Source organism: Acanthisitta chloris, unplaced genomic scaffold, assembly GCF_000695815.1.
Source record: "Acanthisitta chloris isolate BGI_N310 unplaced genomic scaffold, ASM69581v1 scaffold40716, whole genome shotgun sequence".
Classification (NCBI taxonomy): domain Eukaryota; kingdom Metazoa; phylum Chordata; class Aves; order Passeriformes; family Acanthisittidae; genus Acanthisitta; species Acanthisitta chloris.
Window position 1 is genome coordinate 18,063 of NW_008677310.1, and position 24,574 is coordinate 42,636.

The 24,574-nt window shown below is 45.9% G+C and overlaps 1 protein-coding gene across 1 annotated transcript; it reads right to left on the reverse strand.

Annotated features, from left to right (window-relative positions):
• Window positions 1-7,759: 7,759 nt before the first annotated feature.
• Window positions 7,760-22,163, reverse strand: ADORA2A (adenosine A2a receptor). The gene is made up of 3 exons (XM_009076440.1): window positions 22,142-22,163; window positions 16,131-16,446; window positions 7,760-8,720 (listed from the first exon to the last, which is right to left on the reverse strand). Exons 1-3 carry the CDS (start codon window positions 22,161-22,163, stop codon window positions 7,760-7,762), a joined length of 1,299 nt encoding a protein of 432 aa, XP_009074688.1.
• Between the last annotated feature and the right edge of the window lie 2,411 nt (window positions 22,164-24,574).

The following is a 24,574-nucleotide window of genomic DNA, read 5'->3' on the forward strand; positions in this document are numbered from 1 at the left end:
GTCATGACGAATCTCAAAAGATAAAAATCTGTGTCTGTCAAACCACCTTCCTTATTTTCATTGGCCCAGACCCTCACGTTCCACACCAACAATAACAGGACATGGGTTCAAGAGGCACCATGAGTGCAGCTTACCCTGAGATGGCCCAGGCTTGTTTTGCATTCTTCATAGAACTGATCCAGGCTGCTAAATTCTCTTTATTAGGAGGTGTTTTTTTTCCCCAGATGCAGTCACCAATCTTCACAAGAGCCCTGCATCCATGGGAACCCCCAAGCACAGGCACAAGCTTTCACAGCCCAGATGATGCTGAATACTTCAATGATGCAGCTGTAACTTCTACAGCAACATGAAGTATCCAACTGAGATATGCTTAACACCCATTCAGAAGTAATATCCTGGACTAATACCAGCCCAAAAGACATCCCCATGACTTCATCAACAGCTGAGACAGCAAGATACCCCATGCACAGGGATTTTCTTAATTGTTATTATGAGCTGTTATCTAATCTCCTTGCCTTAGGTAAGGCAAAAGATCTGAGCTGCTTAGGGCTCTGGGTAAATCCTTGGCAAACAAAGCCTGAGCAATTGCAGCTCCAGTGCTCTCAGTGTCCCAAGCTAAGAGGTTTAAAGGCTTCCCTGGGCTCTGTAGAAGCTGCAGTCACCTCTGTATTGCAGGACACTCACAAAAAAACACAGTCTCAGGTTTGGAGTTCAGTGTAGCAGTCTCAGACCACACAGTATGGACCTGCACTCTAAATAACCTCATCTTTACACAGTTTACTCTGAACTTGCAGATCGAAAGCTCTTTTCCCAGTCCTTGCCTTTCACTTGCTGAAAAATCACCATGCTACATTCAGATCCAACCTTGGCTTAGATTACTTTTTTGGCATGTTGCAAGGACTCCAATTCTTGAAATGCAATTCTGATTTTTCAGAGATCTGGACAGTACTTTCCTACCACTCTGCAGGATCTCAGCAGAGAAATGAGTGTGCATCTTACAGTCAAAACCCCACCAACAAGCACATCCACTGGGTCATTTCTGAGAAAACATCTCCAATATCCAGAAGTGCCCCCCTTTCTTCTCAGAACAGCACTGAAAAGGAGATCGGGAAGTCAGGGAGAAATACAGCTCCTCTTATTATTCAGCGAGACCCCAGTCTGGTGTGAGTTGCATCATCTAACCTGAAGTGCAGGATCAGAGAGGTGAATTCCTCTCAGGTTCACGCTGAGCTGGCAGAAGTCTGTCTTCTTCCCCTGAAAGAACACACGGGAAATGGCACTCCTCATGTGGTCACTTCAGTCAAATGCAAGACCAGAGGAATCTTTCCTGTGAAAGTAAATTGTGAGGTCCATGGGGCCTCAGAAAAGGTGCTCAGAACTTTTTAACTTCCTGGAACTTCTTGAAACAAATGCAGGCACTTGTATCTAACATGCTTAGCAGCAAAGGCTTCCTGTTTGGGGGCAGAAGTGACAGGGAAGATCCTGCTGCTGTAAACACAGTGAAAAGCTTTTTAGCTCAAACCACTATCTCTCATTAGTAGTTCCCTACTGTCCTCCAGAGCCCCATCCTACTTCACCACTCAGAAATGTCAGCAGTTCCTCAGTGCTGCAGCCAGCTCTTGTCTGCAGCAGAAGCCCTGCAAAATCTAGTTGCACTGGGTGACTATGCCAAGGTGTGGCTCTCTGAGCAGAGATTTCCAGATCAGGCCAATTGTGTTGTTAAGCTGGGAGCTCTCTCTGTTCTTCCAAGAACTCTTTCTTAGGTACGAGCATTGTTCCCCGCTGGGCTCCTGCAGACACCCATTGTTCCCTCCCTTTGATGCTGCAGAACAAAACGCACAGTGTTTGTGAAAGGAGGGAAAATCAAAAAGCTTTTCAATTACACAGTTGGTTGAACAGCTTGGGCACAGCTGGCTGCAGAGCACCAGGGTGCCAGCACCTCTCCACAAACTGGGGCCTCCAGTGAGTCCCCGAGCCCAGCTGCAAAGTGACCCAAAAGAGGGAATGACTAGTAGTTGATGGTTATCTGGTGAACTTTCATTTCATCACTTACCAATTCCAACTGCTCCTGGATTTTACAGACTTTCACTAACCTCCTCAGACACACATTTACTAGCTGCCAGCTGGAAAAATCTGGAAAATATTCCCGCTTCATCCTGTCAGCATTGCTCAGGTTTGACTGGAGAGACACCACAGTAGCACCTGGATTCCCTGCCTCCATTTCCAGTCTATTTTGGCTGGCATCAGGCACAGGCTAGCTCAGCTTGAGTGGCACTGGCAGAGCAGGGGCAGAGATCTGAAATGGTGATTGCCTGAGGTGCACAAGCCAGGCACATGGAAGGAGAGCCAGCAGGGTGGGATGCCCCAGTCACAGCTGGCAAAGCTGTTTCATGGTCCAGTTATGGACCCCTCAGGTCCTGCTATGGATCACACCGTTTCTGTCAGGGCAGTGGTTTGGATGAACACAGCTCTACCTTGTGTCCATATGTAGCTGTAAACGGTTTCTCTTACTGCCAGGACAACAGATCCCAGGATGACAGAGATGGGAGACATCTTCTAGTCCATTTGGGTCTGTCCTCTTAGTCCATGCTAATCTCTTCTGCAAAAGCACAGGCGGTGCCAGGGAGAGAGCTCTTTGGAAGGATCAATCTATGGAAAAAGCTAACAATATTATAAGAAAAGACTTGCACACAAGAGGGCCAGCCAGCTGAATCTGCCTGGGACAGAGGCACTCACACTCTCTTTTACAAATATATTTTATTATTTTAATACTTGTTAAGAAATGTAACCAAGACAGACTCCGCAGCACCAGCGGCTCCTCACTGCCCAGCAGTCTGATGACTTCACAGATAGGAAAACTTCACAGATTCAAAAAAAACCTTTGGTCAATGCACTTTAAATACATTTGCATGCACAAATTCTCCCACCCCCTTCCCTCCCCTCCCACTGGTAACTGACAAACAGAGGGAAAACAACACCTATATCATAAAACATTTAAATTAAAAGAGTAATTGTTTCATAGTGACAGCATGTGCAGCAGGGTGTTCATAGTGTCTTGATTTGCAGACCACGGAGACAACTGCTCCACAGGATGGGGCAGGAACACCAGCTCCTGAGACAGTGGGGGAAGCAAAGGATGTTCTCAGATCAACAGGTTCCAGTCTTGATTTTAACACATCCTTGTGTGAACAGTCCCGGCAGGCAAGCGAGATGGGGAGTTACACACAACATTGCCCCAGTTTTGGGATTCGCAGTCTGTCAGGGTTAGTCACCTCTCATGCAAATGAGGAACTGGTGTGATTTTAGTTACTCTTGATGTGTTTTACCGTAAAGAAGGCCAAAAGCACAGGTCTAGAAAGGAAAAACTCTGATATGACTCAGTGCAGCTTGATGCCCAAAACAAACTGGGAGAGAACTGACCTTTAGGCAGCTGAAATTGGCAAACACCACTAGAGAGTATTCTTTCTATGCAGTGTTAATGCAGTGCAGCACCATTGCAGCATGCTCATCCTTCCGCATGGTGGGATGGATTTGGTTTTAGGTAGGGCTCATGCTCACAAAGCAGAAGGGGTTTTGTTACACCTGGACATGCTCATGAAATGGGACAATGTATCTGGAAAGAACATAATCCATAAGAACCATCTCTGCTTCAGTCAATATAGACCAACCCTCTGCACACGCCAGGCAAGACTGATGATCTGCAGTGACCCCAGGAGAGCTGTAAGGCTATACATCCCTTCCAGAGTCCTTCCTCAGCAGGTCACACTTTGGGCTCAAGCCAGCACCATCTGTGCACTCCCCAGCACCTTCCAGCACGTTCCTGCTCCCCTGAAATCCTCTCAAACACCTACCCTATGAATACTCCTTCACCACCAAGATTTCCCATCCATACTGACCCTCCAGTCTCTCACACCTGAGAGACTTCTCTACATCCACCAGCACCCCCTGGAGCCTCTTTTCAAAGAATGATCAAAGGTTGAGACTATTCCATGTCACTCCAAGTCCACCTGCACAACTGGGATCAGTGGGCAAAAATTTCTGTCTACAGTAACCCCAGCTGTCCTACCATGCCAAAATGCTTCTGGTTCAAGAACTGCAGTTTGAGCTTGCACAGAGCTCTGAAAAATCACTGATCCAAAAGCAACTCTGCAGGACACAGACCTAAGTGCATTTATTTGCACACACAAAAAGCAGTGCCCTATTGAGGAAAGGGCCCCAAGAACTCTTGATAAAATTACTCCTGGCAACTAATCAAACTTCACTTTCTCCAAACTCCTATAAAGAAAATAAACCCTGGAGTCTAAGAGTCTTCAGGGAATGATGAAATTCATGGAATGCCCTCATGCCAAACTACATCTCTCTATGTCTCTTCAGATGTTTTTAGTAAGAAGCTGCAATTCAATTAATCAGTCTCTTCTTACCCCAGCTCTTACTCTTTGGACCCACTACACCTTGGATTCCCAAGGAGGTCTTCTCCAGCCTCTCCTCTTAGGTACCCCATTCTTCCCTTTGTCTTGGTACCATCTTTGTTTATCAGAACAGCTGCATCAGCTAAACATTCTCCAACTGGAAGAAAAGAAGCGTCCTATGGAATGAGTGGTCCTATGCAGTTTGGAAGGCAGGTGCTTCTCTCAAGAGTGGAGAGCTTCTAGAAGCAAAGAGCACACTTCATTGATGAGTTCCTACAGCTTCCTTTCCCTGTTTGTTTTTTTTTCAAAAAATCCGACCTAAAAGTGGGAAGCCTTAAAATAATCCTTAGGAAACAAGAAATAAGAAGTCCAAAATTCTGTTCAAAAGGCTCATGCTCCCCTCAAAAACTGCTTCAGAAACATCTTCTTAAGGTCCATCTCAGCCATATGTTTGCCAGAAGGCACACAGCATGTGGTGAATTGCCATCCCTTCTTTCCTGTGACTACAGACTTCCATATAAACCACGCTGCCTCCGTACCCCCCTGCACTTCCTCCTGCACACATCCCCTGGCCCCTTCACACACACTTTTCATTTCAATTCTGGATCATAACTATTGAAAGGGACTGGACACACTTGGGGGACAGGTCAAGCAGCAACACAAAAGCTAATTTCAAGACATCTGGAAACTCAGCAAGCTTGTATGGTGATCTGGTTGGGCAGGAAAGTTTTCCAGAATGACAATCCTAAGTTTATTCATCAACATAGACCAACTTGATTCTTGTGGCAACCAAACAAGACGCTGCCATAATTGAGTGTGAAGATGCTCAGGAAACAATAGAAAGCAACTGAGCCACAACCAGCTGTTGAAAGTCTAATGCAATGTGGTATAAAACAGCCTTTTATAATGGCAGCTAAAGCTCAATAGGAGACACTTCTGCACTCGTGTGTGTTCCAGTACATGAGCGATGCTGGTATTTTCCCACACTTCCTTCCCTGCTCTGCTGCTTTGTGGACCTAATCGTTATTGACATGAATGCCGGATGTAATCCTGTGTTATTCTTAGAAACATTTCAGCTCCCAACTGAGGCCTGAAGAGATCAGCCCCCCACGTTCCTGAGTTCCTCTGCCACTGTTGCAGGAGGTCAGAGGAGCCGTCACACAAATAACCTACAGAAATATTCCACCAAGAAAGATGAAGGGTAACCAGATCCCAAGTCACCCTACGGAGGAACTACCACCTATGACGTCAGTCACAGGGAAATGGCTTAGTGTTCATTAATGGTGCTGGAGTGATAATCCACTCCTCTGACGTTAGACTACAGTGCAAGGGACGTGCCAAGAAAGCAGCAATTCAATTAAACTGTGAAGTCTATTGTTTTACAAGCTGGCCTGTCTTTCTGCTAAGGATTGCGGTGGCAGCCACATCTTTTTATCCATCTCACAGTAAGCTTTGTGCTAGCCCAGAGCAGCTACATACTTGAACACGTTCAGCATTGTAAACTACTCCCCACCTTTATGTAGGGAGACCAGCAAAAAGAAAATTCTCCTCAAATAAAACTGATTTTTCATTTTAATAGTTCACAACATCTAAAATAAACATGGAATAAGAACACACAAACCTAACCTGCTCTCTCTCTCAAGTATGAAAAATCCAGTTTCCCCTGGTTTCTGAAATGTAAGTGGACAGACACAAGGAGGAGAGAGAGGTTTGGGGGATGACATTTCTGATGTTTTCAGCTAGGGAATAAGCTTCAGACCCCTGAAATTACCAGACTTTTAGTTTTCCAGTAGGACCACTACTGCCTGCCTCTCCACAAAGCTGGTGGTATTGGACATGGATTATTTGTCTGAAAAACATAAACCAGACAATCTTCAGGTAGACTTCAAGCTGAAGTGACATTCTGCTGTCCTTGAGCTGCAAGGAAAATTATCCAACTGCTATGAAACACCTCTACAACAAATCACATCAGTGAGTACACTTGCTGCAGCACAGATTTGCCTGGTCTCTGATACAGACAAATGCAGTTTCTAATCTGAGTTCCAATACTACTGACACCTTTCAGCTTCTCAGAATAGGAACATCATCTAACCAGATAGGCTTAGTTCTGTTGGCCTCAGCATCACAGGGACACATTGGGCTTCACAGTAAAGCACATCAGGAAAAAACTGAAATCACAGGAGAAAAGATCTTTAAACAGAGCTCACTGGAATTCCAAAAGTAAGTGTTAGGTATGTGTGTGGATTCCTCCTATCCTGAGAAAGAATGAAAAAATCCCGCAGCCTTTTGAATGAGGATGAAAACAACCAAAATATGGAATATTACCTCCCCTCACACACATTTGGGGCCATGGAAAGAATTTGCATTCTAGGAGCTCAGGAGGACAAGCACAGAGACAGCAGGGAAAAAGCAGCCAGTGCCACCAGCCTACAGACAGCTCACACACCTGACAGCTCTTCACAGCACCGCAGGGCACAGCTGCCCTGGTGACACAGCCCACAGCCTGACCTGCTGTTCTGCTATCTGCAGCACCAAGTCCTGCTAACAGCCCTTTGGCCAAGGGAAATCTGTATTACAGACTCTGCTTTCATGATTTGTTGGACCAAGTGGAGAGCTAAGGTTATATTTGCCTAGTGCACCTGGCACATAGAGTGCTCAGGGAATGGATATGAGTTCTTGCCCATCTTTTATAACTTAACATAAAGTAACCTTATCAAGACATGGATAAAAATACCCATTTGAGCAACCTGTTGCAGTATAAGCTTTAAAAACATGAACTGAAAGACAAAATGCCATGGTTGAAGGTATCCAAAGTTCCCATCAGTTAAATTCCTTCCCTCTTCACGCAGCTCCTGGCATCCTTGCCGACCCACAGATGTTGCTATCTCCCCCTTCTGCTTGTTGCAGGGCCAAAGTACTACAAGGCCCCTTCCCTGTTGCTCTTTGCCTTTCAGGGAATACTTCCAGCCATGCTTCTATTTCTGTTGGTAAAGACAGCAAAACCAACATACAACCACAGGCACACAGTATAGCATAATGTCACGATATCCCTGCATCAGCAGGGTCTCCCAGTGCTGAACTTGGAATGCCATCCTCGATCTTGGCACTGCCCTTGGTGACAGGTCATTGGCAGGTAATGTGTCCTGCCTTCCTTAGTCCACTTCAGTGTTCTCTTGGCTTTTCTCCAGTCCAGTATTTAGGATCGTCCCAACAGTCCTGGATAGGGACCCCTTTCTCCACAGCGATCTGAATACACAGCTCTCCCCCCGCCCCCCAACCTCCCTTTCTGCCATGGCAGAGGTCACCAATGGAAAAAAAATAATTCTACCAGGAAGACTTCAAAAGTCTCATCAGGAAACATCAGCTGCAGCAAAGGCTGCTCTTTCCAGATCTGAGTAAGAGACCCGGGCATCAATTAGCTCTTCACTGTGAAGCTCCCTGTTCAGGCATGCATCAGAGAGAATCCCATTTTTGCAGGAATGTGGGAGATGCCCATTTGTCTCCAGGTCCAGAGCATTTCCATTCTTGTGCCATTCCAAGCCAGCTTTGCATTTTTTTAAGTCCTGCTTTTCAGGATCCCTGTGGATTTCTCCGTTGGTGTATACCTCTAACGCATACTCGCTGATCCGTATGCTGGCATTCTCTGCATCCCCACCGTGGGTGGAAGTCCTGGAGCTGGCTGTTCCTGCCTTGAACGGCTCCTTGCGGCCCAGGATGTGCTGGCTGATGATTTTACGGAAGGTGTATCGGAACTCCCTGATTCGGTAGGCATAAATTAGAGGGTTTACAACTGAGTTAGCATGAGACAGGATAATAGCCAGATACATCAGCCAGAGGGGAGCATGGGCACAACTTGGGCAAAAAAGGGTAAAGCAGTTAATAATATGTAATGGAAGCCAGCAGACTGCAAACAACCCAACAATGATGGCTAAAGACTTAGCTGCATGGACTTCCTTCTGCAAAGTGGAGCGAGAACGTTCCCCGTGTACCATCTTGTTCTCCATCTGCTTGAGCTGTCGCCGGGCTGCCATGAAGATTTTCAAGTAGATACCAAACATGAGGAGGAGGGGCAAGAGCACACAGGCAAAGAAGTTGTAGTAGACCATGTACTCCATGGTGACCACAGCCTCAAAGAGACATGCCACCATACTGTTGCTGCAGTTGATGAGAGAGGACTTATTGGAACCCAGCTCTTCAATCTGGGCACGGTTGTGCCACCCCAGCATCGGCGTCAGGCCAATGATGAAAGACAACACCCAGCAGATGGCAATGATCCCTTTGGCTCGAGAGCCAGTCACCAAGCCATTGTACCTGTAAAGCAGAGGAAATGGGAGTTAAATCTGTGTCATTCAACAAGCCTCAGGCACCCACACAAACTCCCAGTGGCCCAATGTTCCGAAGACAGTGAGAAAGGCACCTGCTTCATCAGAGGGGCCTTTGAACTGCTGTGCAGAACCCACACAGCACAGCAAGGACTCCATGGTGACACTGTTTGCTGCCTTTTTACCTCCCCTTTCTTTCAGGCAGTGAACAGTTGATAGAAAAGCAGGGAAATTAATAGTTTTTTTCTGTGTTTCTTCACCAGTCCACTTGGTCATGTACATAGATCTTGAAGCCTGGATAATCACCAGCACTGCTCTAACCCTTGGTGATGAAGACCATCATGGGTCTCTTGCCAAAGGCTTAGGCAGCAGCTTCTTTCTGGCAAAGGAGCAGCCTTGGAGCACAGAATTGCTCTCTCTGTCTTGCAGTAGATCTGTAAACCAAATAGCACAGAAGAACTCAGAAACACAGCGCCACTGGCCCCATGTCCATGTTCTGGTGTGCTCCAGAGAAATTCTGCTCAGTTGCAGAAGTCAGGCTGGCATTGCCTGGCACAGCACCTCACTCTGCTCCACATGGCACTTTCAGGAAGACCAGCACCACCACCTTTCCTGAAATAACTGAGACAAGACAGCAGTTTTCCTCACCAGCCCAGCTAAACTGACCCCATGTCTTTCTCAGAAAGGAGGAATTAAGCTGAGGACAGTGCCCTGACCTATAGGTGTGCTGTGGGCTTCACTGCACACACCAAAGGATCCTCAGTGGTGGAGGTATTGATATGCCTGGCTGAAGCCAGTGCTCTTAACAGTAAATTCTCCAAGATCTGTTGAAAAAACAATAAGCAACATGGTAAGAATCTGACAGTGCAGCAGAAATGTCTGTTTGTTTGAAATATCAGCCAGTTCCCAAGGCCTCGCAGGTTACTGTGAGTCCTGAGCTGACTCCACCAGTTCTTCACTCTGAAAATGTTGATCAGGGCAGCAGTTTAACATTTCAATGCAATTTCCTTCCCTTGGTAATGCTCAGCATGGAAAGTAGATGGCCAGATTCCCACATTGTCCAGCGTGGGTCCCACACTGTACTTGACCCCGTGTGTCTGCAATCGGACAACGGTAGCGCTGGGCTCCCAGTGTTTACCCAGTGCTCCTTCTCCCTCTGTCCCCAGAATTCTCTCAGAAAACAAACATTAAGAGAAATAATACAACAAGCCACAGAAGTCTTTCCATCTCCCAATGAAATAGTTACAGCCACAGGTTCATGCTCCTATTCCAACGCAAGTTCAAGCCAGTGAAGGAGAGAGGCTGCTTTTGCCAGGCACAGTGCAGAATGAAGATCCAACACATGCTTTAAGTGCCTTCTGATGGGCCTTGGAAAAATCTGGCTCCACATGAGACCCAGTAGGCTTGAGTCTCCCTTCCTCTGTTGCATTTCAAAATCAGAAAAGAGGGAGTGGGTGAGGGAGCCAGGCACACATTCCCAGTACCCCAAATACACCAAAATCCTCTTTCCAGAAATGGGGGAGAGATTCAGCTGATTTGGACTGATGAAAAGTTTTTTTTTCCAGCAAGTAGTGGATCCTGCTCAATGGGGATGCTTGGATGGTAGCAGGGAACTGCTCACATTCAGGCCTCATCAACACAGCAAAATGGCATCTGTGCTTTGAAGTCTACACTCAGAGAGCAAAAGAATTGCTGAAGGCACTTGAAGCTTGGAAAAACAAAAAATGAAACAAAACAAAAAATGAAAACCCTGCAGCCCTGGAATTGGATACATCTTGTCAGAGGAATTTTGAAACTGTGCAGCTGTTATCCCACGACTAGAGATGTCCCTTCCCTTCCACTAAAAATATATTCATTACTGCTCCAGACAAACACCCTCCTTGCTTCTCCCTCCCTCTTACTCTCTGGGGATTCCCATGCAAGAAACTTTACAAGGCTTTGGAACAGCACTTAATCCAAGCAGCTCTTCAGCCACAGTGTATTGTGCTGGAGTACATGTCTATAACATCTTACCCAGTATCTCCAAGGGTTAAGACAGAAAGCTCACAGCACCTCATGATATATTCTGTGGGCCTGTGTTGGCCAGGTATCCACTGAGAAGTGTCAATTTTTTTAGGAGAGCTTAATTTCTAGGATCCACATGAGACACCTCTGGCTGACTTGGCTGAGGTAGGGTTATTGTCCAGATGGACTTGCCTGGACTCTTTCATTTTAGCCACTTAGAGATGTCACCAGGCCAGCACTGAAGACTTTGTGTACATCTTTGTGTACTTTGTCTCAGCATATTTCTAGGCTCACAACAGCCAGGCCAAAGCCACTCTCTGTATCCCCAAATGCTGTGCAGCTCTACAGGGTAAGTTCAGGGCTTCCAGGAAGCATTCCCTATACTGTGAGTTGCTGGCACCTATGCAGGAGACACAGCCTGCTGAAAGGAGCTGGTCACACCTGCAGCCCATGTTCTGCACAGTCCGTGGGTAACTTTGCAGCACGTCTGATGTGTCCAGACAGCACTGGATTGTCTGTGCACAAGCAGTACTCCTGCTTCCTGGAAATACTGGGCTTGCTACACAAACAACAGCTTCTACTCGTGAAATTCCAGACACAAAGAACATGAGTGCAGAGCACAGGGACACTCGTGGTGGAGTTGGGTGGGGGATAGAGTCACCCACATTCTCTAGGAAAAAAACGCTTTTTTTGCAAACACATGAAAATTTTCCCCAAAATAATTTCCCCTGCCCTGCTGCTCTCCCAGCCACCTTGCTGGTAAAATGACTGCAGAACAGCTGTCCTTGGTGCACATACAACTCAGCTGGGCTGCATAGATCAACCTGGCTGCACATGTGGTGCTTCTGGGTCCTTGGCCTAATCTCTGTCTCATCAAGACAATGATTCCTGCACAGAGTCTATGAAATTGGGTGGAAGACAGAGCTGGTAAAAGAACCACGGGGTCATCAGGTTGAAGTTAAAATCTTTCCATACATTGTATGATAGGTGGCTGGCCTAACTCACTGTCACAGTGTCCAACCAGCCTGCTGCTTGCCTTCCAAACCCTCCTCTGGTGAGCAGCACTGCACATCCTGGCCAGATGGCTCAGCCAAGTGTGGAGCACATTTCAGACACTGCATCACCTCAGAAAGCTTCTGCTTAGCATTGAGGGCTTTGATCTGAATTCCAGCAGTTCTCAATGGTGTTTACCAAATCACTACAAAACACTGCTCACTGCCCACTCACTCAACAGCCCACACCTCAGTCAGCTGCAGCCACCAGGGACGGGATCACGGAGGATATTCTGGCCCTATTACATGTATCTGGGAAATGAGAGACACTGGTAGCCTCAGATCATCCAGGAAATCTGTGACAAGAAAACAGGCATCTTCTCATGCACCACCTGAACAACCCTTTCCCACAACTCTCAGCCAAGAACATTTCTCCCCTATTAACACGTGCTAACTGAAACTAGTGCTCCTCTGTGTTGTGGAGACAGGTTGGGGTAGGAGCCCACAGGTGGGCACAGGTGCCCCACCATTATTTCTTCTGCTCTAAACAGCAGAAGCAGCAACAGAGGGCAGACAGTTCTTCTGCTTGTGGCATGATCAGCTTCCAGACTAAAACCTTGGTAACAGCAAGTTCTGCTGCGGCCCATGAGCAGACAGCTGGCACGGCTTCCAAAGCCATGCCCATGTTCAAAGGAGAAGGGGAATTACTCCTCTCTCATGTTAGGCTGAATCTGCCCATAAGCTATTCAACATGAACATGAGCACATGTAGGAAATGCTTGCCATAAAGTCAAAAGGTTTATGGTGATGAGGGAAAGAAATAAGTGCACATATGGGTCAGTGACAATAAAACAATAAATCCCTGATTCACTGATTCAGATGCTCACATATGAGTATTTCAGAAGGCAATCTGAGAGAATCAAAGCAACTGCTGAAACAGACTGTTCTCAGCACAAAGGTGCCTTCTACATCCTATACCTTGTTCAGGGATGGTGAGACTTTGAGAAGCCAGTTCTTCATGTCCTGTGGCAGAAAAACTTCCCCACGCCACCTCAGAGCTGCAGTTTAAATCACCACCACATGGGGTAAATCAGTCCCAATGTTCCAAACATCAGGGAGCTGCACATTAGTAAGGTTTCCCTAGCGTAGCATCCCAGTAGCATAAGCATCTTTCATCAGAGGAAAAGGCCTGTGCTCCAGCACGTTACTGCAGTTGGCACTGTATGACCTGAGTAAGTGTTTTATGTCTGAATCCAGCACACAGAGCAAGCAGTAACCTCAGTAACCTGAGAAAACTTTTCCATTGGGCTGCAGGAAGGAAAGTTTCCCCTCTCTTTCCAGTGCATCAGAGCTACCTGTCCTTCCCCCACGGACTGTCTTTACCACAAATGCCTGCACAGGAGCACATGGCTGGGCACAGTGCCCGCAGTGTTTGCTGGCACCACAGAGCCTGGAAAGTGGCAATTGTTCTTGGCCCATGACTTTAACCTGAGGCTCAGACTTGCAGCCAGTTTTGTTTAGAGCACTCAGTGGTTTGCTATCAGCCTGTGCAGGCTTTCAGGTATTTGCTATGTGAGAGACACAGTTCGGATTTTATCCTAGAGGGAACACTGGCTCAGACTCTCTTTCCTGGGAGTGCTTCACTGCCATTTGTAGAGTGTTACATTTGTATCAAACCTGGCAGAATTGAGCAAAGTGCTTGAGAACTTTGGGAAACTTTACCAAATTCTACACAATGTTTAGGTTGTTTGAAAGGCAGAACTCATAAGACATTTGCATATTAGATTTTATCTATTTTTAAATTTCACCTATGTCTTTTCTCACTGCAGTTTTTTGGAGGAGTTGTTTCTCCACAGAAAAATGATTTCAAAGGTAACTCTAATTATGTACTGAGGGATCCAAACCCAAGACATATCAGCAATCCCACTCTTCTGCCTCCTGATACTGACAGTTTATTTGTGTGGGAATACACACCCACATATGCAGTTACCTTCATTAGGGCAAATCAGACATGAAATAGCTTAAAAGAAACAGAAGAAGAAAAAATAGGTTTGGCCCTTTTTGGTTCCGCTAGAGTGAAGGAAGTCTGTTTTATTAAAGAGCTTTCATCTAATGAATATTAGGAACAGCTGGTGTTATCTTTCACGTCCTCTGAGGAGGAGAAGGAGCTTTCCCAGGTATTAAAGGATGGGGTAAAAACAACACACCTTTAGTGGCAGAACTTTCCTCCAAATCGCTTGACACATTTTTGAGACAAACAGATATTAGAAAAAGAAACAACTGAGGATGTGAGCAGTCTGAATCATCTCACATTTCCCTCTTCAGATAATCAGCTTTCACTTTCTCAGCATGTCTGAGGCTAAAAATCTGATGCTTATTCACCCATAAATTCCTAAGGGAAAACACAATTGACAAATTCATCACTCCTACTGTGAAAGGTCAAGACAGCAGAGGACATAGAGCAGGAGGAACCCATGGATTTAACTGTGGGTTTCTGCATCCAATCACCCCCTCTGTTCCTGGGGCAGAAGAGGGGGTACTCTGTTTTCTCAAAAACAAGATAGTGAAACCAGTATCGTGCCCAGCACTGATAAGTCTGGGTTTTCTAAAAGATTCTTTACCTTGGCAGTTCCAGGAAATTACATTTTCAAGACAATATAGTTACAGTGATAGCCTCAAAAATGGGCAGCAATCCAGATTTTTAAAATCCTTTTCCTGGCAAGTCATCGTCTAGCAGTAAGAGGGCTTAAACTGTCAGCAAAAGTCCTCAGAGTTAGCTCATGAGAAATGAATTCAAGACATTAGCCCTCCTCAAAATCACTCCAGAGGCAGCTCCTGAGGGCTACTCTACATGTCTCCTTGTACCATTTGCCATTATTTTGGTTTATAAACAGAAACCATCTATAATAGAACTGCAGAAAAGTGGAGACAATCCAATTTGTAGGTGTATCGATAGTTTTCTCCACAGTGGAATGGAATAGTTATTCCTTAGAACTACATCAGAACTAGAGGCTGTAACAGGTATGACTAATAGGGTTTGGAAACCACTGAATAATGGTAATATTACAGCAGTCCAAACTTGCTGAGACAAGGCTTCAGGAAAGATTTGCTGCACAGGTCCACATGGAAAGGCAATCTCCGCAGCTCTAGGGCTCTCATTCTGCTTCTGAATGGGAGGTTTGTGTTAATTGACATAAGTGCTGCATGACCAAAGTGTTCAGAAGAGACAAAACTAAATTGCACAGATCAACACAAGTGATTTAAGCTCACGAGGAGTGAGGATACCTAAAAACTCAAACTCGAGAGAACAAAAATCAGAAATTTGTTGCGTTTTTGCAGCCACATTTGTTTTTCAGGAGAGGGAGGCAGTCTCTCCGTCACTGAGAGCGTGCTGCATCCTCCTAAAGACAAGACGGGAAGGAAGGAGACTCCTACACTTCTCCTGCACCAGCCTCTCCAGGGGCTTCCTCTACATGTCTTGAGCTCAGTGAATGAGTCGGAAGCGTTGTCACAGAGCATTCAAACCCAGCCCACGAAAGGCAATGCTGCTTCGCGCCCACGGCCAGACACAGCCCATCACAACAACATTGCTGCTGGAGAACTGAACTCAGTAGCAGCTCCTCTGTGTGTGTGGCAAAACGTCCTCTCGTCCCACATCAGCCTCCCTGGTTGCACATCAAGTAGCAGTCAGTCATAGTCAGCTTTCACACTCTACTATTAAAACATCCTTTTCTTCCTTTAAATTCCAGAGACCACAGAATAACCATCTGCAGGTCTGGGAAGAGACAAGCCTCTGCCTTGATCTAGAACATGCTTTGCTTCCAGAGGCAGTGCCTAAGCTAGTTCAGATCTTCCTAAGGCCCATCTCTTGATAGCCTGCTGCTTCTTCTCCCTTCACATTTAGTGGACTCCTGAGAGAAAACCCCACCCATGCTCCCCCAACCCTGCTGTTACAGCTGCAGGCAGAGCCCCTATTCTCCCCACAGGGAAGGAGACAAGCTGCCCTCATCCCCATTCTGCCCTCCACCATTTATTGCTTTGGCTCCACCTTCTCACAGGAATCCTGCTGGTGCTGCTGGCTGCAGCTCAGGGCACAGCTTATTAAGACTACTGCAGGATCCTGGCTAAGTATGGAATGGCAGCTCCCAGGCAGCACCGCTGCAATGCCATGGACATACACCATATGAGGACAGAGAAGAACTGGAAAGCGAAGTGACGAGAAGACCCAGCAGCCAAGGCAGCCTTCAAGACCTAGAAAAGTTTTTTTCAAAATACAAGGGGGAACAGTGGTGATCCTCATTTGACCTTTCCTTCCTTGATTCATCTCCAGGCCTGTTGTTTACACTGACGTTCTGCCCTCACCACTCTAACCCTCACCTGCCCTCCCAGCCCAGCCCTGCTTACCTGAGGGGTATGCGGATCGCAATGATTCTGTCAATGGCGATTGCAAGGAGGCTGAAGATGGAACTCTGAGTCAAGACCAGGACGAAGCAGGCAATGAAAAGGCAGCCATAGAAGAAGGCACAGAAGCCAGTACTGATGGTGATGGCAAAGGGGATTGCCAGCACACCCACGGCAATGTCAGCAGCAGCCAGGGACACCACGAAATAGTTGGTGACGTTCTGCAAGTTGCTATTCAAGTAGACGGCCCAGCAGACCAGGATGTTCCCCAGGATGGCCAGCACTGCGATGATCAGTTCCAGGATGATGTAAGCTATGTCTGAGAGGAAGTCGTCTTTCCCATGTACTAGCATGGTGAGAACAACCAGGCTGATGTGAGAACGTGCCGGAAAAGCTCAGCGTTCATATCTGCAGAGCACTGAACGGCCAAGACACCTCAAAGCTGCCTGGGGTCTGTGGAGCACTCGGCTGCCAGCCAGGGAAGGTTGCTCACACACACACACTTCTCCCCATAGCTGTTCAAGGTCTTCACAGTAGCAGGTGTCCAGAAAAAAAGCCCAGGGCCTGCCAGTTCCAGCAAAGTGGATTAACCAGATGCAGAATAATTCAAACTCCAGCAGACAAACAGACAGGATAATCTCTCTCGTGGACAGACACTGCTCCCCAGGCCACAGAGTCCAGCAGGCAGCACGACACAGCAAGTGTGCTGTATAGCAGCGTCACATCAGCTAGGACATTTTGTTTCCTGTTGACAATCACACTGCTAGTCATGGCTTCCTGTCATGTACATACCTACTAGCAGCATCCTCGGGTTCTCTTTTTCACCTTTTCCCACTAGGACTTGGGAAATATTCTCTTCAGCTGAGGCAAACATTGAACTTCTTCACTTGTAGTTTCCTTTAAAAAAAAAAACAGAAACACCAACCACATACACTAAGTAATCAGCTCTATGGAGGAGATGGAAAAAGCAAAATCTCATTAAAGTGGCACATTAAATTGATAACGGATATTAAACAGACCTAGAATAATACATTATTAGCAAAAATTCTCACATTTTGTCAATCCTGAAAGCTGCAGGGCCAAGCCCAAGTTCAGGAAGGCAGTATTCCACAGTGGTGATGAGAAACAAGAGATGTTTTGTTTTCAAGGCTACCAACTGAGCTGGCACTTCAGCAGCTGCTCGATAGCCTGCCCTGAAACACGAGAGCCCCACTAATTATGCTTTGGCAAGTGTTGTGGCTGCACAGAAGAAAGGTGGAGGAGCCTTTTTACATACACCTGTCTCCTTCTGATTGCAAACACCCGACTTGAGCCACCACATGCTGCCCACCCTCCTGTGCTTTGCTGCAGAAGTGTGCTGCAGCCAGACACTGCTCTGTGATGACACGAACCCCCAGTCACAGTGGGGGTTCATTATTCACACATTATGCTGCTGGCATGTGTGGTCACCCTTCTGTGGCCATACCCCATCTTGCCTTCGTGTGCACAGACACTGCAACATGATCCACAGCAAGGAGAATAGTTCAAGGTGTGTCAGTCAGAGACATCTTTGAGGACTTTCCCCTGAGCATGCACACTCTTTGCAAAGGTCTCTGCAGGCTCCCCTCCTGCAACACCATCATTTTTGTTCATGTGTATCTGTATCCTCTAAGAAAACCTTTTTTTATTCATTATGCCTGCATTGTCCACAGTGCTTGTTGCATCCACACATCCACCTACAACCAGACAGAAACACATCCACCAAAATTCACCTCTCCCAGAAACACACACAAGGCACAATCTCTCAGGTATACATTTGGGTTCCTGCAGTATCATGCACCAATCTGGGACTAAAGTTGGTGCTGCTTGCAAGGAAACACAGTCCTGCAGCTGCGTTTCATATGAACAGACACACATCGCCTACATGCTCACATACCTCATGCTGATCTTGCAGGTCACCTCGTACCTCTTCAGATATGGGTGTATTTCACCACAGTTTCAGCTAAAAATACAGCAATGGAGAATACTGTTCCCTGAGCTTTGTGCCACAGTCAAGAGATAATTGCTTGCTGTCCTCGCCTGTCACTTCCAGAGTGGGTTGCAAACCCTATTTAGCAAGCTTTAGCAGTAATATTTTCTCATTAATTTAAGAAGCAGCTACTTGAAAAATCAGAGGGCTGGGAGAGAGAGAAACACAGTACTAAGTGATAAATCACACAAGCTCAGTTTTGGATGCAATACAAATCTCCAAAACATGAGATTTTTGGGACCCATCCACAGGTGATCTGGCATCACCCAGCAGGGTTCGATGCCTTCACAGTTCACTCTGTTTTCAAGTCAGAAACCTAATTTCTCAGGATAAAATAAAAGGGTAAAGACAGTGATAATAAAAGAAAATATGATTAACTTGTGATTCACATCTGATCTCAGGAATATAATCTAATTTTAGACCTTTCATTGATTTAGAGCTCTATTGCTAATGCTGCATTTGAAAGGAAAGTGAATGATTCTTGGTGGTTTGGACGTGCTTCAAAAACCTTGCTTTTCTCCACCTTCAGCAATCTGTGTTTTGTTTGGTTTGTGTGGAAGAAATCAACAGAAGAGATTAGTGTGTGATCTAGCTATTAAGAGGAAGATAAAGATCAACCATTTAATCTCTTTCTAAAGAAAAACACCACCAAGAAGTCTCTATATTATCTATCTCCCTACCGCAAAAGCTGCAGCTTTCTACTGACTCCTGAAGGTTTCTTCTACTTTCTTGAATTTCAGGGATGTCAGTGATATGCTCCTACATCACTCCCTGAGTGATGATTGTCCATTACAAATCCCAACAGGTTTGTTTCAAAGCAGTGATATTGAAACCTCCTCCCACCAGCACAACCTGCAGGGAAGGGAATTAGAATTAACAGATGATAGAAATAAAGAAAATCTGGAGGGAGAGCAGACAGAAAAGGCAGGATGAGAAATACACAATGCTTTGTGCGCATGTGTGTGCAAGAACAGGGGAAAAACAACAGGAAAAGAGTTGGTGGGAATAAAAAACAACTAAACAAGGGAAGCAGTGGGCAAAACAGGCCCCTCAGGGGAAGGTGTGTGTGCCTGTCACAGGTAGGACACAGAGCTGTGCCTGAAGGCTCTGAAGTGGGTGCAAGCTCCCACATCCCTTGGTATCACAGCAGCAGGGATGGTGACAGGGTAGCACTCCAGCCCTGGAGCAGGGAACAGACACCTCTCTGCTTCCTAACGCACCCACATGTTCCCATGCAGGTCAAGCTCACGAGCAAAATCCACTGTCAGGACAAGTTTAGAAAAATGTAACAAATTACTGTCACATACTTGGGCCAAAACTACTGCTGTGGAAAATAAGCCCACTATAATCCCCCTTCCCACAAGCTCCTCTACGATGGACTCAGAAGAACTGCAGGAATGGCTCTTTGAAAGGAGCCAGCCTGAGAATTGGTCATGTTAATCCTGGTGCTGAGAGCATTTACCTAAAGTCCTGCTATGCTGGTCTTCCCCTCACATTCTCAGTACATACACCTCGGTGAAGAGGGTCAGAGCAAAATTACTGGGATATTCCTCCCCATTTGAGAGCTTCCTTTAGTAGGATTATGAATCCATATCAATCCCAGGTGCATTTTGTTTAACCTGACTCTTTCAATGGCTCATCTCAAACACATTTTCCAACAGGATGCAGAGGGAAGTTACAGACCTACACTGTGGAGGTCCTGCACATACTAACTGCTCATCACAAATACAAAGCTGGAATTGCCCACAGCTCTGCATGCATCCTGAAAAAGCACAGTGCTGGAATCTGAAGTTCAATGACCATATCACACACTGTTTTCTGACACAACAGAGCTTTTAACCTTCTACTTTGACTGTTTCATGGTCTGAGGTTAAATTTGAATTTTTTATCTCTGAATTTGTTTAGTCCCTTGCTTCCCATCCCCCTTCACAAACAGTGGCTTGATTCTTCAACCCAAGCACTAGTCATTTATTCCAAAGCAACTGGAATGTTATGTCCAGAAGAGGACAACATGTCCTTCCACCCTCTGCTCTCAGATGGGCCGGAAAACACTTAGAGTTCTGCAGAGCCAGCACATCTCAGGAGAGAAATGACTGGAGCTGAGCAGGTGTCCCAGCCATGACAAAACAACATTTTGTGTCTGCTTCAGCGCTGCTGCTTCTGAGTAGCCACTGACATCAGAAAAACCAATTGTTGGCCACACAGCCCCAGCACACCAACAGCCTCACCTGCTGCTGACAGAACATGCCACAACCTGGGAGGTTTCATGTTCAACCTGAACTCTCCCACCTCGCCTCATTCCTCTCTGCCAGAGTCAGCTGCTACAATGTTCACCTGACATGGTAACAAATCTCAATTTTAGAAGTACTGGCAACTTGCTTTAAAACAAGACCAGGCTCAGTCTTTCTGCTCATACAGCTAGAAATCTGCTGCACGGGGACAAGATGAAATACAGGCCACCTAGAGAAGAAGAAACATGTCCAGAGGCAATACAAAAGTTTTTGTAGAATTGTCTACTTCGTGCAAGACCCAAAGGCTCAGCAACCAGGTCTAACAAGACACAATTAATTAACAATCTGCTTTACTCGCTGGGGAAGTATATATTTAACATCCCAGACCCTTGAGGGATCAACACAGCAAGCTTCTTGAAACTCAAGAAAAATACACTGTATCACACAACAGCCTGGACAGCTACAATTAGTATTTCTTTGTAAGCTCATGTTTTATTTTGTTAATTTCTTCTTGATACCCCAGGCTGTGTTCCGGCCTTTTCCCCATTATTAAATAAACCTTTTTTGTCATTCACAAACCTGTAAAGCTGGTGCTCTGTTCATTTTTAGTGACTTGGAACACTCTGTTCTCTCTCATATTTCAGTCCCAATGTAAAACTGCTCCTTGAAAATTCAATGAAGCATCTGAACAGCACGTTCCCATGAAGCAATTCACCAGCACAGCCTAAGCAAGCTTTTGTTTGGCATCTCCAGTTGGCTTTGGACTAAGGTGCTGCCCCTTCTCTCCCCTGAGTGCCAAATGCATTGAGCTGAGCCCTTGGCCACAGCTTGGTTCAAACCACCCACCTCAAACCAGCTCATCTCCTGCTCTTGGCCCCTTTGGGCTGAGTTCATTATGGTTTTGGACACCCACGGTCTGTCACACTGGTTTAGAGCAGACACACTGCACCACATGCCAGGCTGACATATATGACAATGTCTATGACACTTCAGTTTGACAGCTACTCTCACATATTAGCAAAATCTCCAGAGGATCAGCAGCCCTTAGGGCACACAAGACACTCTGCGGGCACACAGGTGATAGGCTGCAGCTTCCCTGGGCTCCAGAGGGGATTGGATTCACCTTGTCTGCTCTAGGATGGGGTAAGGAGGCAGCAGGCAGCTCATGAGGCAGTGGGAGTGTCTCAATCAAGGCTCATTCCACAGATCACAATCTAGCATCTCCTTTTGACAACATGACCCTTCCCAGGTACCAGCCACATACAGATTACCTAATTCCCGTAGGGAAAACCCTTGAATTCACACATGGCTGTAAGTAGAAAAAGTGGTGCTGCTAAACCATTTGTTTCCTGCTTTCCAAAGCCTGGAGGGGGAGATGCTTGTCAGTTTTTATCCTCTCTTTGAAATCCCTTCAGCTCAAAGAGAATCTCCCTATCTTTTAAATCAAAGACTCCAAGAAATCTTGTCTCTCCCCATTACTTAAGAGGATCATGTCAGAATAAATGTTCTCACAGGAGGTACACAAATTTGCAAAACAACTGGGGCTGTAAAACATAATGAAAACAGCTGTCCTTTAGGGAGAATGATAGGGAAGGCCACAGGAGCACTTCTCTGTGCTGCTCAAGGGTTTCCTTTCTGAAGTTCAATATTTCATGAAAAGTTCACATAGAGCTACTTCTCCACACCCCTGACTGCTCACACCCAGCCAGAGTTCTTGGAGCTGTCAGAGAGCATCCTCACCCCTCGAGGAACCAAGAGTTGTGCATGGGTGGGGCAGGAAGAGGAGGAAGGAGGCATCACCCATCTAACCAGGACATATATTTTCTGATTCCCCTATTTGCTTTATTATTGGTTGCTGGCTAAATGATCTTTTAGGTCATCTGCTTACAGTAATAGGAGGAAATTAAATATTAATAATAGACTATTTCCCTCTAGACTGCTCTTTGTTAACAAAGGATACAAGTGAAATAAAGCAGACAAAATTATCAGCACACCATGGCCTTGGTTTTCAGGTACCTGGAGCACTTGCACTTTCCCTCAGCCTTCCCTGGAGTTATGGATGCTGAATGGCCTTGCACTCCTGCCTGTGTGGACATCCATACAAGTGCAGGACACAGGGATGTGTGGAAATCCTTGTCCTATCAAAGGGTTCCATGTGGCAGCCTGACCCTTCCAGAGGACTGTTTCAGACTTTAGCCAAAGTATGATGCTCTGACTGCAAAAATGCAGGGCCAAGGATTTTTGGAAGTACAGAGCTTGTCTCTACTTGGGAAGTGAAGTCTTCCTGCAGTGTAAGCCCTACAGTAGAGTAAAACAAGCTTTCTGCAATGGCTTTGCAAAATGTCCTGATATACTGAATAAAATGAGGGTTTCAACTTTGCTAAACTTGGTGCTATCTCCTCCTACAGGAAATCAGCAGCCCTCTAAGACTTAACACCCTCCCTCCGTGTTCTTGTGAAAGGCAGAAGAAATGGCTCTTCAAAGATCTGCACTGTCCCTGATCTTTGCCAATTTAGCAATGTGGAAAAGGGGCAGCAATTCTGTGTTAGATTTCCATCCCTGCTGCAGTCCAGGCCAAGAGAGGAGGCTGTACACACAGGTAAAAAGCTGGGTGTAAAGTCTTGACCAACTAGAAGTATCAACACCCATACTGCTGCATCAGTGACAGCAACAAAAAGCATCATAAAATCACACCCTTCAAGCCTGTCCTGTGTCTCTCTTCTCCTCCTGCTTATGCCCCATAACAAATCCCAAAAGAAAAATGCCCTGAAAGTGAAACCTCACTGGACAACAAGCAAAGGTCTTAACACAGATGGGCTGACTGATAGGAATGGTTAATCCCAAACCAATATTGCAGCTTTGCCTCCTGCCCTCCAAGTGCTAGAAGTGGATTAATTTTTATTGCAGTAGCGGAAGAGAAGACTAGAACAGGACGCATTTGACCATTTTTTCCCCTAAGTGGATGTTATAAATGTTTAAAAGCAAGAAAAAACCTCACAGTAATTATTCCCATTCTAATGGTCACAAAAAGCCAGGGAGGGCAAAACTAAGTAAGGCTGAATGACCAGCAGTTAAATAAGCCAGATCAAACAAACAAACAGAAGGGAAAAGGCTCCCCTGTGTTCGCTAGAGTAAAGACTCACTGGGCAACAGGCATCATGATACATAGCCAAAAGGCACCAAAACATGTTGGATTTTTGAGTACACTCTTTGTATTCACAATTGCAGATGTTGATTTACCTATGGTGGCATTTCTAAAAATAAAAAAATAGAGCACTTGGATAAACTTTCATAAAACGGACAAGTAAAAAAGCATAATTAAAACCATGTACCATGGCCAGAAACAAGTTACTACTGCCAATATCATCCACAATGTCTCTGAGGAGCCAGTTTTCCTTTCCTGTATGAGGGAAGAACTCAAAAGCAAACTCTGGCTCCTCATAGCCCTACTAAAGCCAGCTGTGTCCATACACAAGGAGCATTTCCTTCGAGGACAAAATAAGAGAAATGAGGAAACAGAATATCAAGAAGAAGAGACCCACTGAGGAATACAGGCAAGGGAAGAATTTACTCTGAAAATATTTAGCGTATTTCTAATACATCCATTCTGGTCTATTTTAAAATAATGGAGTAGACTTCTCTCCAGATGTGACCTGCCTCGCATTTCTATATGAAGTTTCCAGACAGGCACTTGAGTACTTCTGTTTGTTTTCCTGGATTTTTATCCAGTTGTTCCCAAACCCTGTTTGCCTTCTCTGACTGTAGGTTTGCTCTCCACCTGGCCCTGTGTCCCTTCTCCCTCTCCCTTGAGCACTGTCCTACTGCAGGTTGCCAGTGTGTGTGTAAATTCTGTTGGTGAAGCAAATATTCACCCCAGTGCAGGGAGAGCTGTTGCACCAGGTCAACCCACATCCTCTCTTCTACAGTAGAAGGAACATAACTCTTTCCATCTCTCTCTATGTAACTTAAAATGATACCCTAGCTGTCCTTCCCTATCCTGATGAAGGCACTGTACAATTTGAACAGAGATGAGTGAATTCTACCTGCCTCTGAGACAAAGCAAAGCTGTCTCACTGCATTAGTTCATGCACAGCTCATACACTGACCCCTCTGAGCAGGGGCTGTTACTGAGGACTCGCCGTGAAGCTCCTGTTTCCACCCAAGCTGTTTGACTCATACCGACCCACAGGATGGAAAGCAGTTAGGCC